Here is a 15,381-nt window from a genome sequence, read left to right as displayed (position 1 = left end):
CCTCACGATGGATTAAAATAATTAAAATAAGACAAAACATGCACAAAACATATTTCTTATCTTAAGAATTTCCTTAACAATGGCTGTTTTTATTTAAGAACCAGGGTTGTTCAACCTGGATATAAAAGGAACTTTTGAAAGTGTGATTTGTAGACCTGGAAAAAACATTATAATTAATAAAGTCTTGAGTCATAGAATTACTGTTATTATTTTTTTATGAATTCTGTAAATTTTGTCAAGCTCTAAAATATTTTATCAACTGTAAATTGCTATTTGTGAGTAAAAAATGGTTGGTTGTAAAAACCTTGTAAGCACAAGCTAGAAAATTCATGTAAATTAATTTGCAATAAAAATTGTAAACCCTTAAGAACATTTGATTAATGAAATGACGGAATTAAATTATTTTAATCATTTATAATTATTTTAATATATTACTCCTTCTAGTGTCTCTCTAAAAAATGACCAGCTTTGAAATCTGATTTAAAAAAGGTTGAGAACCACTGATGTATATCTATATCGCCTATTGGGAGTATTATGGTTTTTCGACCTAGGGCTGATATATATGGAACACAACCTGCAGGATTTGTACACTTCATAGATTAGAGCTTGCTGGTTGGCTTTTTAAGGTGCAGTCATTTGTGTGGTTTTCGTCACTCAAGGGGTCAGTGTACTCATGTGGAGGCTTCATCTGTTTGTTCTGTTCACCTGTTAGTGAAGTTTGTAGGTAACTTTTTAATGAGATTGGAAATAATGGCGAGTGTATGAGGCAGGTCAGCCACCATATGAAATTTGAAGATGTAGCATTGTTTTTAGCCTAATATACTGTACCTCAGGAGTTTTTACTAAGCGGTTTAGAGATTTACAATCCCATTCATTTACATAATAAGTGTCATTCAAAAAGTCATTCATAACTAAATGTAGGGGTTTTAAGTATATTGTACATGTTTTATATTAATTTAAGTGTAAAAATTTTTTTGCATAAATTCACTTGGAGATTTGTTTTTATTTTTTATTATTATATACTTAAAACCCCTTCTGTGTACTTCACGTGTTGTCTGTGTTTGCAGGTATCCTAAACGAACACACATATTATCAAGTGAAGCATATTTTACAGATGCTTCCTGCTGAGTGTCTAGCGAGCAGTATACAACATGAAGTATGTGAAAGTGTGCAGTCCACATTTTCATTTGCCTGATTTGCTCTCTGTCACCCCCTTTTGGTAGTGTCCAAAAAACACGGCAAGCTGATAGGCTTCCTGCGCACCTTCATGAAGTCCAGACCCACCAAACAAAAGCTAAAGCAGAGGGGAATCCTGAAAGAACGAGTGTTCGGCTGTGACCTTGGCGAGCATCTCCTCAACTCTGGCCAAGACGGTACATAAACAGAATATGTTTTGAATGTGCTTTGAGAAGGGAACATTGCAGAAAGTGTAATTTTGTATGGTCAAATTTCAGTGCCGCAGGTCCTAAAGAGCTGCTCAGAGTTCATAGAAAAGCATGGAGTGGTGGATGGCATCTACAGACACTCTGGTGTGTCCTCCAACATACAGAAACTCAGGTGTGTCCAATCATGTCCCAGATCTTGCCCTGATTTCCTTTTCAGGATTTCAAACTACCATCATTTATTCTAGAAGTTTATATAAAGGTTATCTCTGTTCATTGCTTTATTCTGTGCAGACTTTAAATTATAATTTATGTGAATTTATATGCATGATCGTGACATTTGTTCTCATCTTGCATCTCATCCTGATCAGGCATGAGTTTGACAGTGAAAATGTTCCAGACCTGACGAAAGATATGTACATGCAGGATATTCACTGCGTCGGCTCGCTGTGTAAACTCTACTTCAGAGAGCTGCCCAATCCTCTGCTCACGTACCAACTCTATGAGAAGTTTGCTGTAAGTCATTCCGGCTCTATTCAATTATGTCCAAAGCTTTTGCAAAATTAGGGTTTCAAAACTGCAATATCACAAAATGACAGATTTTTTTTTTTTTATTTACGATGGTGTGTTCCATTGTTTGTTAGAAGATATTTTTGTTTTCACTAAAATATTAAGCTGCACATCAGTTTTCAACACTGATAATAACATTAATAACAACACTGATAATAACAAATCAGCACATTAGAATGATTTCTGAAGGATCACATGACACTGAAGACAGGAGTAATGATGCTGAAAATTCAGCTTTGATCACCGGAATAAAAAAAATTTAAAAAATGTTTTTTTTTGTTGTTTTTTTACAATAATTCTGCTTTAACTGTATTTTTGATCAAATAAATGCCACATAGGTAAGGGAAACTTCCTCTGTACAACTGGGCACCTTCAAGTAATGTTTAAGTTCCTAAGCGAGCTGTGTTTTCTTGTCTGTTCAGGAATGTATGGGAGAGATGACAGAGGAAGAGAGAATGGTGAAAGTACATGATGTTATCCAGCAACTTCCTCCTCCTCACTACCGGTAACCCCAATACTCACTACTCATGGATCACAATCAGCGTCACCTGTTATTGAGATTTCTGTGTGTTTTCAGACAGTAGGTGATGTCTTTGTGTTTGTTTCAGCACTTTGGAGTACCTCATCAGACACCTGGCCCGTTTGGCCACCTGCAGTGGAGAGACAAACATGCACATTAAGAATCTGGCCATTGTCTGGGCCCCCAACCTGCTCAGGTAACCCCTAACTTGGAATTTATCTACATAATATCAGTTTCGGTCGAAATAAATAGTATTAGTGTATATTATAGTATTAGTATTCTTCTTTTTCTTCTTCTTTTTTTATAAGTTATCATCAGCTTGATTATGGTTGATATTGGAAGCAGTTAAAGGGTTCACACAAAGATGAAAATTCTGTCATCATTTACTTGCCCTCATGTTGTTCCAAAAGAAGATAATCTGAAGAATTTTGGTAACTAACCAACATTTTATGGAAGTCAGTGGCTACTGTCGTTCTGCTGGATTGGTTACCAACATTCTTTAAAATATTATTTTGTGCTCAGCCGAAGAAAGAAACTCATACAGCTTTGAAACAACTTGAGGGTGAGTAAATGATGACATGATCATTTGATGCCTTTAAGGTCGGTTTATTACATGGCTTTCCTAGATACTTGATTCTGATTGGTCAGTGACAGAATACTTGATTCTTATTGGTCACGCATAAAAATCTGCAGTCAGATATTTTTGTTTAATGTACTGTATTACTAGGAAACTGTGCTAGTTTTATATCTGAAAGAGTCAAAAAGGGGTCTCTTTTCAGCTCAAATGAATATTTTGTTTATTTATTTACAATATGTGCAACTGCACTATTATAACAATATTTCTTACTGCTGAAAACACTTGTATGAGATTTGTATTCTGTCATTGTTGACGTTCTCACCTCAGCTGAATTGTTTTTGTTGTGGTTTTTACGAGAACAGGCTAAGGCTTCAAATTAAAACTCTGCTGTTGTTTTGTGTCAGGTCCAAAGAAATTGAATCAGCAGGCTTAAACGGCGCTGATCCATTTAAAGAAGTGCGCATCCAGTCCGTGGTTGTGGAGTTTCTGCTCAGCAATGTGGAAGTTCTGTTCAGTGACTCCTTCACTTCCGTTGGCCGTTTCAGTGCAGGTATGCTGAACCTACAAATCTGTTTCTCTTAAGATGTTCACACTCATCATTAAACCACTCATTCCATCCGGTGTCTTAAAACAGCACTTTTATTAAACAGTTTAAAGATGTCCAAAATCTGGTTTTGAGTTGCATACATAAGCAGCATTTTAAGGCATCATAGGCAAAAAGGTAAGCATTTTAATTATGCTGCCTTCAAAGATGCTTTCTTTTGGCAACAATATTGTATCCTTCAGGAAGAAGCCGATCCTGTAATGTGACAATCTTTGTGACAAACTTTAGTTAGGATGCTGTTTTGTAACAGAGCTGTCTGGTAAACTGATATAGTAGCAAATGCACAGGATGTAATGTTTCTTCTGGCTTGTTTTCATTATGGAATTATGGCCACAGATTAAGAGAATGTGTTTAATAACTTCCTCTGCCAGCCTTTGGTTTAAAGAGGCATCTGATGCAGCCTCCAGGCCTTCATTTCTCCACTGTTGTCTTCCCTTCTGAGATGCAGTTATTCTTGTTTTCATATTTAATAGTGATACATGACTCCTACAACAAGGCCTGTGACTTCCTGTCGTTTCTTAAATATCTATGATAATCAACAAATTGAATATATTTTGGCTGGGTGATATAGTTAAATAAATGTATTACATTTATTTAATAATATTTGTCTTGATATTTACACTACCATTCAGAAGTGTGGGGTCAGAAATTAATAATTGTAATCAGCAAGGGTGCGTTAAATTGATCAAAAGTGAAACTAAAGGTACAAAAGATTTCTATTTCAAATAAATGTTGTTCTTTTTCATAGAATCATAGAATCTTGGGGGAAAAAACTTGTTTCCACAAATATTTAAAGCAACACAATTGTTTTCAACATTGGTTACTGACAAGTGTTTCTTGAACATCAATTTATATTTTCATGAAAAAACTCAAGACTTCTTTCAAAATTTACTGACCTCAAACTTTTGAGCAGCAGTATATGAATTTGCTCTTAAAAAGCAATGTCATGTTTTAATGCATAATGAACCATAATTTCAACCAAACTGCCACTGCTGACATATAAATTCATAGCATCAAGAATTAATATACAATAAAAAATCTAGTTAAAATGTTCAAGGCGTGTTTTCCACAGTTTTGCACAATATTAACCTGATAATATTTAAAAAATTAATCATTTTTATTTGTATCCACCAATATGGAATATGCATAGTTGCAGTAATTATTACTTGAATATGCTTTATTAAAGCAATTTAAATTGTAAACTGCCACACGGACTTCTGTGAATATTTTTAACTCCAAATTTTTTTTGGGGGGAATGATCAAAAAACTTCCAAACCTTTTTGAAATTTAGTGAGGTTTAAATCAGAGACCCTGTTAAAAAGTTTTTCATATTGCTCTCATAAATTGTAAATATTTAATATGTCTCCCAGCCCTATAATACATGTGATTTTCATAAGTTAGTCTCTCGTGATGAGCTTTGCTAACACAGCACTGTGGAACATGTTTACATGGGCCTCACCCATGTGTAAGTTAGGCTTACTGAGAGCGAGCTGTGTGTTTCCATAGTGACAAGAGGGGCGGAGCACAAGATCTCACGCCAGCCCCGAACACGCCTGGTTAGTCTTCAGGAGGCAAGGGGGGAGTCCTGTTTGACTGACCCCTCCTATCTGGACCCAGACCTACGACGCTTCTCCATGATATGAGATCCAGACTGACCATCTGCAGTGGACACTCAAATCACAATCTGTTCTACCAGGAAAAACCTGGTCAAGCCTGCTAAAGGGGCTATAGTGACAGTACATATTGCTGAGTTAAAGGGATAGGTCACCCAAAAATGAAAATTACCCCATGATTGACTCACCCTCAAGGTATCCTAGGTCTATATGAGTTTCTTCTTTCAGACAAATCCATTCAGAGTTATATCAAAAATGTCCTGGTTCTTCCAAGCTTTATAATGGCAGTCAGTGGGTGTTATTTTCCAGTAGTCTAAAAGAAGTCAAATAAAGCGCGTCCAACCATCATAAAAAGTGTCCCACACAGCTCCGGTGGTAATCGATGCTCTCCCTTTAAAAACTCCCTAGTATTGTTTCTGAAAAATCAGTAAGACGTAGGACATATATATACTCAATATTACAAATTATTTGTATTTTATATAAATGCAGTTCTTGTAAATTTTCTGTTCCTAGAAAAAATACGGTTCCAACAAAGATATTTCTGGAAGATCGTGTGACACTGAAGATTGGAGAAATGGCTTTGCAACACAGGAATAAATGATATTTTAAAATCTATTAAAAGGTGCAGTTGCACTGTTTTTACTATATTTTTGATCCAATAAATGCAGTCTTGGTGAGCAAGAGTTCTTTCAAATATCTTACCAAGCCCAAACTTTAGAACTTTAGTGTATGTCTTTTAGTCTTTTCCACATGGATGGATTATTTTGACAGTTGTTTATGTTCGAGGACAACTGTAAAAAAAATGTTTGACTATGTAAATGACATGTTAAAACTGTACAGCACACAGGTGGATATACAGTAAGGCAATAAATTCTTTTGTTGACATTTAATTTTTTGGCAGTTTTTTTGTTTTGTGTGAGAAGAAAATCTTAATATTAGGCAAAATGTTTTTGGTTGCTATTAACTGATCTTTTCCACTATATAAATCTGGTTTTCATTAAGTAAGACATTGAGGAAAATCATTTGGTAAGGTGGGTGAATGGGATGGATGTTATAATAAAAAATCTGAGCTATAGTGTATCTGTTTGTGGACTCAACTCTGACAATGACAGAAGGTAAAGTGTCATTTAGTTTTTTTTAATCTGTTATGTCAGCTTAAGTTTTTGTATTAATCATAGGTATCTTCTACAAATTAACCCCAAATATTGCTTTGAGCAGACAGCTTTTATATGTTATGCATTTCAAGCGTTACAATCTTTCTCAAAATGCTAAAATGTGATACTTTTGTAGGCTTTGTATTTAATTTCTCTACTCGTCTGATGTCCCAGTCTTTACAGGCTTGCCGAGGCCCAACAAAGCTCTTCGCAAGTACAGACATGAGCTTTCCTAGATATACAGTACAAGCTCAATTACAAATCATAATGTAACACAATTATTTATCGAATTCTCATCATTGCCAAAGGAGGAGCTAAAAGGTGCATTACCTGACTTGACTTAGTATTGCAAATTTTTCATGTGAAATCTTAGTAAGCACTGGCAAAGCATATGCATTTGTGTACTTGCGTAGAGTTGTTTTTGGCCTTAACCACGTATGATTTTGTGAACTTCCGGTCTGTTGGCCAGCCCATGTATTTCTTCTACAAAGCTTGATGCAGTAGAACTGCACGGACTACGGAAGCTTTGGAGCTGATGTCTTTTCTTGATGCTTGCCATTTGCAGTGTATCAAGCTGAATCGCATTTTTTGTTGAACGCTGTGCTCTCCGCTGCAGTATTGCATTTACTCGGTTTTGACCTCTGGCTAAATTAATCTGAATCTGATATATATATATATTTTTTGGTTTGCCTCTTTCTGACTGCACAGCACGACAGTCTCTGACCAGACCCAAGTCATTTGTGTCCACCAGGCTTCTGTCTCTGGAGGAGGCGCAAGCTCGCACACAAGCTCCGCTTCTCCTTCAGGGATCTCCTCACCACTCTATCAGCCAGTTTCACACAGTACTGGACCTGCCTGCTGACAAGTGGGTTTCTTTGAACAAACTAATGACTTTTAAAGGAATGGTTAACATACAAATTAAATTATTTTGATTGATGCATTATATATATATATTATGTTACACTAAAAAAAAATCAAAAATAAGAATGTTAAATTACAACATTTTTGTTAATAGGTGAGCTGTTACTTAGTACTAAATCATTTTAAATTTTTCTTCTTGTTTCTTTAAGGAGGAAAAGAGGGATGAAGGTCCGAAAGTCAGCAGGTGGGAGCTGGAAGACGTTTTTTGCCATTGGGAAACCTACAGCGGCAGGTCGACGCAAACCCACCAGGATCACCTCTTTGTTTCAGCCTGCTACCTCTCATGCAGGTATAAGAGATATCTTACATATTTCTTTAGATTGTAGTTAATCCTAAATAGATTTTCATGCTGATGTTAGAGGAAAATGACCTGGCTTTTAGTGCTTTATGTTTGTTTTAGGTTGCAGGGTGGACAGTGTGGCGCTCAGGTCAGCAAAGAGTGAAGAGTCCCTGTCATCTCAGCACAGTGGAGCAGGTATGAATGACATTTGTTTACACCAGGGAGAAGTGTATTAAGTTTTAAGACCTAAATGATCAGTACTTTAAAATGTGGAGAGAAAAAAATCTATGTAAAAAAAGTGTAATATATATTTAATAATTTTTCATTATTATTATACAATTATAGAAATGTGTGTGTGTGTACTATTTAAAGATTTGGTTTCAGTAAGATTTCTTTTAAAATAATAGAATATTTTTATTTAGCAAGGATGCATTTAACTGATTAAAGGTGATAGTAAAAAAAAAATTCACATATGCTGTTGAACTGGAACTTTCCATTCATCAGAGTCCTGAAAAATGTGTCACCTCAGTTAAAATACAAATGTCACTAAACTTTCAGTTTCATATGATCAAGCATTTATTAAAAATCTACAAATGATTTTAACAGATGTTGTGTTAATGCTCAACACTTTTGCTGCTATTAAGGTGTGATATGGGTAGGTTAGGGACAGGTTTGGTGGTATGGATAGGTTTAAGGATTGGTTAAAGGGTCAAAAGTGACAAAAGGGGTCAGTTTGATTACTATAAGGGAACACTGTTCAATCTGTTTATTTTATATTCTTTCGATAAATTAAGGAATATTTTCTTTTTAAAAATATTTTGTTTTGCCCTGTTTATTTATGATTCAAGAAATAGCTATCCTGTTTAATTATATTTTGAAGAGTAGTATACTTTGTGTTGAGGCAATAAAAAAAATGTTACCAAAATTCCAATCTGTTGTCTTTAGCAAGCATTTAGCTAAACTTAACCACCCTTTACACAAACCTTTTTACATTAGCTAAAATTCCAATCGTGCATGTTACAGAAACATTCTTGCCTTTAATTTCCGGTACTTCCAGTTCGAGAATGCCATTATCGGTGATGCCGTCTTGTGTTTGTTTAGTGGTTGTCAGAGCATGCAGTGAGACAGCGTGAGCAGGGCACCGCCCACCCAGCCAATCATCATCGGATTTGCAACGGTCTCAGCCAGCTGATGTGTAGACACTAGCCAAAGCATGACACCTTGCGCTTTATTCAACCAAATTGTAGTAACGCGACACTTTACATTCTCAGTAAAGATAAGGGCGTTGCAACGATGGGAAAAGTAATTAATTAGATTACTCCGTTACTGAAAAATTAAACTCCGTTAGTAACGCCGTTATACTTAAACGCCGTTACCCCCAACACTGCTGCTCATAAAGGTATTAATGATTAATAAACATTTATAAACATTTGCAAATGATGGAAAGTTTCCACTTTACATTGGGTACTGCATAAACATGGACAAATTATTAATAGATTATTTGTTAAGATGTGTAAATAGAGGTCTACTGTACACAACAAACAAAGATCTGAACGAACTGAAAGTTTACTGACATTTGTAATTATTTCAATTTACATTAAATAATCATTACATTAAATAATCAAGTTCATTAGTAAACATTAACAAGAACATATATACAATATATATTGACTATTGATCTGTTAAGCATTATATAATGAATGATTTATAAATGAAAGTTATTATAAAGTGTTACCTAATTGGATATAAAAATTATTGAAGGTATTAAAAAGTAAGAGTGATGTGTGATGCTTTGTTTTCTTCTCAGGTCAGGGAAAGCTGCAGCGCTTACGAAGACCTCGCTCCAGCAGTGATGGTCTCTCACTGGCTGCCTCTGTTGATCCGCAGTGCCTTCCCCAGCATTCCCCATCTAGAATCCATCCAAGCCGCTCTTACGATAGCCTGCTGCCTGAGGAAACCCATGATGCTGATGAAAATGAAGATGAGGAGGGTGTGTACATGTTACCTGATTTTTCCCATGATCCATCTGCCTCATGGATGGCAGAAGATGTCATTGACTTTAGCCCCACTTTCCTGGAAGATGGGCCATTAGGGTTAGTTAGCACAGCTGTCGATCGTAGCGGCAAGGAATCCCCTCCTGCGTCTGCACCCCCTCCCTACCGGTGTCTGAGCCATCAAGTCCACACCCAGTCTGGTAGCCAGCGCTCAATCACAGAAGATCCAGATTCAGTTCTCAATCAATCTGAGGCTGCAGCCCGCCGGAGTTTGATCCTGGCTGCAGCCACTCCGCCTCAGCAAGTGTTCTGTCAACACAGGCCGTCTGCAGCCACTAATGCTCCCGCAAGCACAGCCCAGCAGGGCGAATCAAATCTAAGCCCATCCCACAGCCAGGCGCCAGCTCCAGTGACCTCTGCACCCCCATCTCACCCCCCTCAAGAGAGGCGTTCCTTTACACGTAAAGTGGTTCATGCACTTTCACCTAAAGTGCCAAAATCCCCCCCTCTGGACATCTCTGATCCGATCGCCATCAGTGTACCTGCCAAGGTGAGCATAACATATTTGGTTATTTTGTTAGGGCACAGACATAATGTAGTGGTATTATTTGGAGTAAAACCTTTAAAGTGAAATCTATTCCAGTTTAATGTGCAGAAAACTACAAGTAAACCATTTTAACTCTCTTAAGGTTCTGGAAATGATTGGTGGACGAGCTGGTGAATTGCAACCTGGACTTCCAAGCAGTGGACCACCACAGCCACCCCAAATGATATCTATGCTCCTGAGGTCATGTGATTTTCAACTCACGGAGAGCTGCCAGCAAGAGCTCAGCAATAAATTGGGCCCCATCGCCAAAAGCAAGGGTCCTAGTGAGTACACACTCTAATTATGGCCTAATGCAGTGGTTCCCAATCTTTTCAGACTGCACACCCTTGTCTATGACTTTTGTCAAGTACCAAAAAACATGATAATTTTGGTTAATTTTCCAACAATTGCTATACATTTGCAATGCGAGAACTTTCTAAATTAAATGTATTTTCCCATGCACCACAAGTTTGGAAACCTCTTGTTTAATGTTAATGAACTAATGTAGTTTAATGTAGTTAATTCAAGTGCATACTTTTTTACTGATTCCTTACTCTCAAACCTTTATTCAGGTATCTTGGGTCCCACTGGTTTTCCCCTTCAATCACAGCAGCCTCCTCCTCCTCCCCCCAAGAACCCTGCACGCCTCATGGCTCTGGCTCTGGCTGAAAGTGCCAATAAGGCACTGCGGCAAGGTGCCTCACCCCCATACCACCCCCGTCAAAGTGGAACCTCCCATGAGACAGACGCCCACTTCCAGAGGTCCCTTTCTGCTGATGCGGGTGCTCTGCTGTCTTCTGATCCTAATCAGATCTACTCCACGGTGCGCCCCTTGTCTGTAAGGAAGACTGAGGGTGATGATGATAATGGTGAATCTGCCACTAAAAAGCCTGCAGACAAATCACATGGTACAAAACCAAGGTCACCCCCTGGGCAGGACACTGGAACTCTTTCTTATGACAGCTCAGTCTCTGACTTTAGGACATCCAATTCTGAGTTGTCAGCTGCCAGTTCCTCTGAAGACAGTGAGCGGACACCAAGCCCCATTTACAAGAATGAAGAACCAGCTTCTCCAGCACAGCCCTCAAAATCCAGCCCACCCTCTTCCACCGAAGCTATCCCTTCTCAGAGAAAACCCCCAGTGTATGGGCGGCAGTTTTCTGCTCCACAGCTTCAACAGGAGAAATCTAGCAGCCAGTCCAAGCCTGCACCCCAACCACACACTCAGCTTCTGCATTCTAAATCCGAGAGCTCTCCACTGGCACAGGTACGAGCCTTCCAGCCCACTTGCCCAAAAGTGCCACCCAAGCCACCTGATCTTGCTCCCTTGAGGGCTCCACTCTCTCAGACTGACCGGCATGATTACATGCGTCGCTCATTGGATGCCAGTCGCATTCGACGTTTGGCAGGTCATCCGCAAGGGAACACACCTATTTCCAGAGCTTTCTCTGAGCGTAACAGCAGTACCTCTGACATGCTGTCTCGCTATCATGCAGCCAGGATGGTCAACCAAGCTGCCCAGGTTGCACACCTTCCCCAACAACTGCAACAGGCCCAGTCCACTCCAGTCAGACCAGTTTTCCCCTCCTCTGAAGACCCTTCCAAGATGGAAAACTTCTACTATGAAATTGGTGCACCTGAGCATCCACAAATGCCACCCAGCTATACACGCCACAGCTATCAAAATATGAAGCTGGATCTGGAGGGAAACCTTCGTCTTACTGACCCAGCCAATCAAAGGCCTATTTCCAGGGGTTGCCCTCCTCCCTACAACTCCCAAGTACCTGGGGGCTGTAGGGCTCCCCAACTGTGGTCATCTGAGGCCACACGAGCTTGGGCCGCAGCACACTCTCATTCTTTCTCATTTTCTCATTCTCACCATTGCTCTCAGGATGGATCATCAGGACAAAATCCCCACCCCCGTCCCCAACGTCAGACATCATCATCTGTCAGGTTGTCACGCAGTGAAGTGCATCCCATATCCGCATCTGTTGGAGTGAGTTCCTCTACTGGCATGGTGCCTCTGTCTGTGCACCAACGTAGCTTGATTCGCTCCCAGCGTTCCCCTTCAGCAGACCAAACTGCCTCCCAGCTTCACCCCTACTTTGAAAATGGGAAAGTGTGTTACCGGTACTTTGAGGCTTCCAGACTGGAAGGCTCGCCACTGAATCAACATCAGCATGCTGTTTTAAAGCCGTCTAAGGCTTCACCAGTGCAAGGAATCCCAAAAGATCAGCCTGAGCACATCTACGTCAACTACCCTTTCCCAAACCCACCTGAATCAGTTAATTCAAAGGGCTGGGCTACCACAGACCTTGACGAAAATGATCATCAAGTATCTGAGATGCTAGAACCACCTTCCAAGTCACCACCGGATGACAAACAGAAGCATTCAGAGCAAGAAAGTCCTACAGCTATTTTTGACAACCCTGCCCAGAATGATGTGTCCTCAGATTCCAAAGTGATCAATATAGCAGCGTCTGCCTTCAATGCCATGCATTTCCGCAGTCGCTCAGATCCCCAAAGTACCTGCTCAGAGCCTGCTCAAGTCCTTACTGGGAAGGAAATTGCCTCCTTGCTAATTGAAAAGCTTGTAGAGGATGAAAGGGAGGGTCCTTCTGTGCCATTCTCTTTGTCCTCTTCTCCGCACATCGAGTACCCTCCAAATCCCTACCCTAGCCAGCAGCAGCAGCCTCCACCTGCATACAATATCTACACTCCAGGACCCTCTCGAGGGCACGATGAAGGTCAGGTGCCACCTAGAGAGGCATCAGGACCTTTCCAACGTCAAGACCCCTTGCGGAGATCTGCCGGAGGCCAGTATAGACAAGCTTTTGACGTCATGCCATCTGGCAACCAAGTCCTTAAGTTTTACAGAAGCCAAGACTTTATCCCAGGTGCCCAGGGAGAAAGCAAAACCCCTAATCCTTATCCCCCAAGATCATATTATCAGGACCCACCATACCCACATTTGGGCCCACAAGACTCTTCCCACACATGCACTCCACCTACAGTGGCCTTTTCCAATTTAGCGCTTGGATCGACAAGAGGATATGGGCCCCAGAATGTGGCCAACCAATATAACCAGTACCCATACCAGTCAGGGCCAGTGCTTCCCCAGTATCCCAACACACCACGACGAGATATTGTCCTGGATCCTTCTCTCCATCCTCCGGGGTTGCGAAACCAGAGAGGCTTAAACCGGCAGGGAAGCTTGCCGGGCTCCAACTGGACCATCCAAACTGAAAGCCAGACCCGTAGTTATTGCTAAAGAGCACAACTGCCACAAAAAATATCCTGTGTCTTTAGATGATATGATGTAGACCGGTGTAAGCACTAGACTTTTATGTTTCCTGTACAAGTTAACATGTTGTGAAACTAATTGTGTTAACCTCCCCAAGGGGAGAACGAATGTACAGAAACAAAGTTAATTGGGGTATGTCTTTATTAGTGTTTCTTTCTCAGAAAGACCCCATTGCTGTTTGCGATTATTGTGTGTATTGGAGTGGAAAAAGGATCAAAGAAGTGAACCGTAAAGTGGCTTAGATATGACAACATTCCATAACACACTGTGCTGTCCAGCAGAGGGAGTCAGAGAGGTACAGTAAATAGCTGCTATTACTCTGACAGGACGTTGCTCAGTGGCTAATTTTTGTTTTTCTGCTTAGGGTTTTGTTTGATTTAAGGTTCTGATTGACACTAACTCATGCTGTACAGGGGCACAAACTTGATTTATCTTTCTTCCTCCGTTCAAATTAAATAACCTCAAGAGATGATGGTGGTTATATGAAACTTTATGAGTATGGCTAGTTTTTGTTATCTTCAATTTTTTTGCAACAGTGGGATATTATTTCCATTTCAATTGTTTTTGTTTTCTAAGTTATTGTAAGTTTTCACTGGAATGAGTTCTTGTGAAATAGTTTTATTTTGCCTTTTTTTATTTGTTTCAGAGAATGTGAAGATTCGAACTTTGAGTTTTTTGTTTTAAGTTCTTTAAAGTGTGTGATGTATGTGTCTTGTGCAGAGTGTCTGATGTTAAGCACATAAAAAGGAACAGTAATTGCAGATTTTTTGAGAGGGTGTGTAATTGATAGAGTGAGGTACTGTTTTCTGCTCACTGTCAAATAATGTGTCGGATGATTTGTGTATCAAGATTGGCGTTCTAATCCAATGCAAGTTTTTCGGGTAGGTCATTTCACAATGCGTCACTCCCAGACATCTATGGGTTTCTGTAAAGGAGGAATTAAATAATTGGTACTTTTCACCACAAAACCCTGAAAATTCCTTCAATGCCTACAACAGTTATATAAATGTAATCTTAGAAAAGTTGTTTTTATCAGACACCGCAGATACCTATGTTACAGTGTTTTTTTATTCAGTACAATAGTACCTTTCAGGTCATTAAAATGTCCTGGATATTCTTCACAAATTGACCAGAGATGGAATCTCTTATAAGATTTTTTTAATGATTGGTGCCTTCTCTTAATAATTGATAATCTTTTTAAATAATCCTTTGTTATGAAAAAAACTAATATTGAAGAGCTAGATGAAATCCCTGTCCTAAGCCCAGTTTCCCCTATTTAGAGTTTTCCAATGTTCCGCACTAGTAAATTCTAAATGAGAAAAAGTGTGTATGAGTGAGAATGTGACACTCTGTGTTTGCATGTCGGTTGTTTTAATACAGTACATATCTATGCAGTGAATAACCACGGGGATACTTTCCTTAAAAAACACTAAAAATGAATGCTACCTATGTATGTCAGCACACCTGTGAGCGTGTACGTTCCAGTGAGAAAGCTCATGCATGTGGCTTTGAGGGTAATTACATGTCCAATAATCTCCCCTTCAGCCTTTAGCACTTGGCGAAAGGCAGTTCATCCTATTTTGTAATATTTTCAAATATGTGAATTAAAATCTTGGACACTCTCAGTGACAAAACCTGTAGTTCGGTGATTATTTTTGAACATAGCATTTTTGTATACAGGCCAGACGAGGTAGCCTAATGATGGGTGTTTTTAAGTAAGTATTACCGATTTAACCATGAGACTAAATAACCTTCCTGTTGATGAGGCAAACCTGGACAGATGTCCTGAGGCTGAATGTCTGCATTTGTTATTAAAAGAAGTGTTCTTTCTAGGTTTTGTTTTATGTTGAGATGATTTTAATTCACACGGCTTGCA

At 39.2% G+C, this 15,381-nt stretch overlaps 1 protein-coding gene across 1 annotated transcript in view; it reads left to right on the top strand.

The window, feature by feature from the left end:
- Nucleotides 1–15,139, top strand: part of LOC132103370 (rho GTPase-activating protein 33-like) — a 46,049-nt gene extending 30,910 nt beyond the window's left edge. The window contains exons 13-24 of the mRNA XM_059508431.1: nt 1,224–1,373; nt 1,455–1,557; nt 1,754–1,898; nt 2,375–2,457; nt 2,561–2,668; nt 3,454–3,599; nt 7,129–7,285; nt 7,491–7,630; nt 7,742–7,816; nt 9,429–10,165; nt 10,305–10,485; nt 10,774–15,139. Of these exons, the coding sequence (XP_059364414.1) occupies nt 1,224–1,373; nt 1,455–1,557; nt 1,754–1,898; nt 2,375–2,457; nt 2,561–2,668; nt 3,454–3,599; nt 7,129–7,285; nt 7,491–7,630; nt 7,742–7,816; nt 9,429–10,165; nt 10,305–10,485; nt 10,774–13,472 (4,724 nt within the window). The 3' untranslated portion in view covers nt 13,473–15,139. The remainder of the gene's footprint in view (nt 1–1,223; nt 1,374–1,454; nt 1,558–1,753; nt 1,899–2,374; nt 2,458–2,560; nt 2,669–3,453; nt 3,600–7,128; nt 7,286–7,490; nt 7,631–7,741; nt 7,817–9,428; nt 10,166–10,304; nt 10,486–10,773) is intronic.
- The last annotated feature ends 242 nt before the right edge of the window (nt 15,140–15,381 follow it).

This window comes from Carassius carassius, chromosome 24 (genome assembly GCF_963082965.1).
Source record: "Carassius carassius chromosome 24, fCarCar2.1, whole genome shotgun sequence".
In the NCBI taxonomy this organism is placed as follows: Eukaryota; Metazoa; Chordata; class Actinopteri; order Cypriniformes; family Cyprinidae; genus Carassius; species Carassius carassius.
Note: the sequence above shows the minus strand (reverse complement) of the source record. Positions and strands in the feature narration are given on the sequence as shown.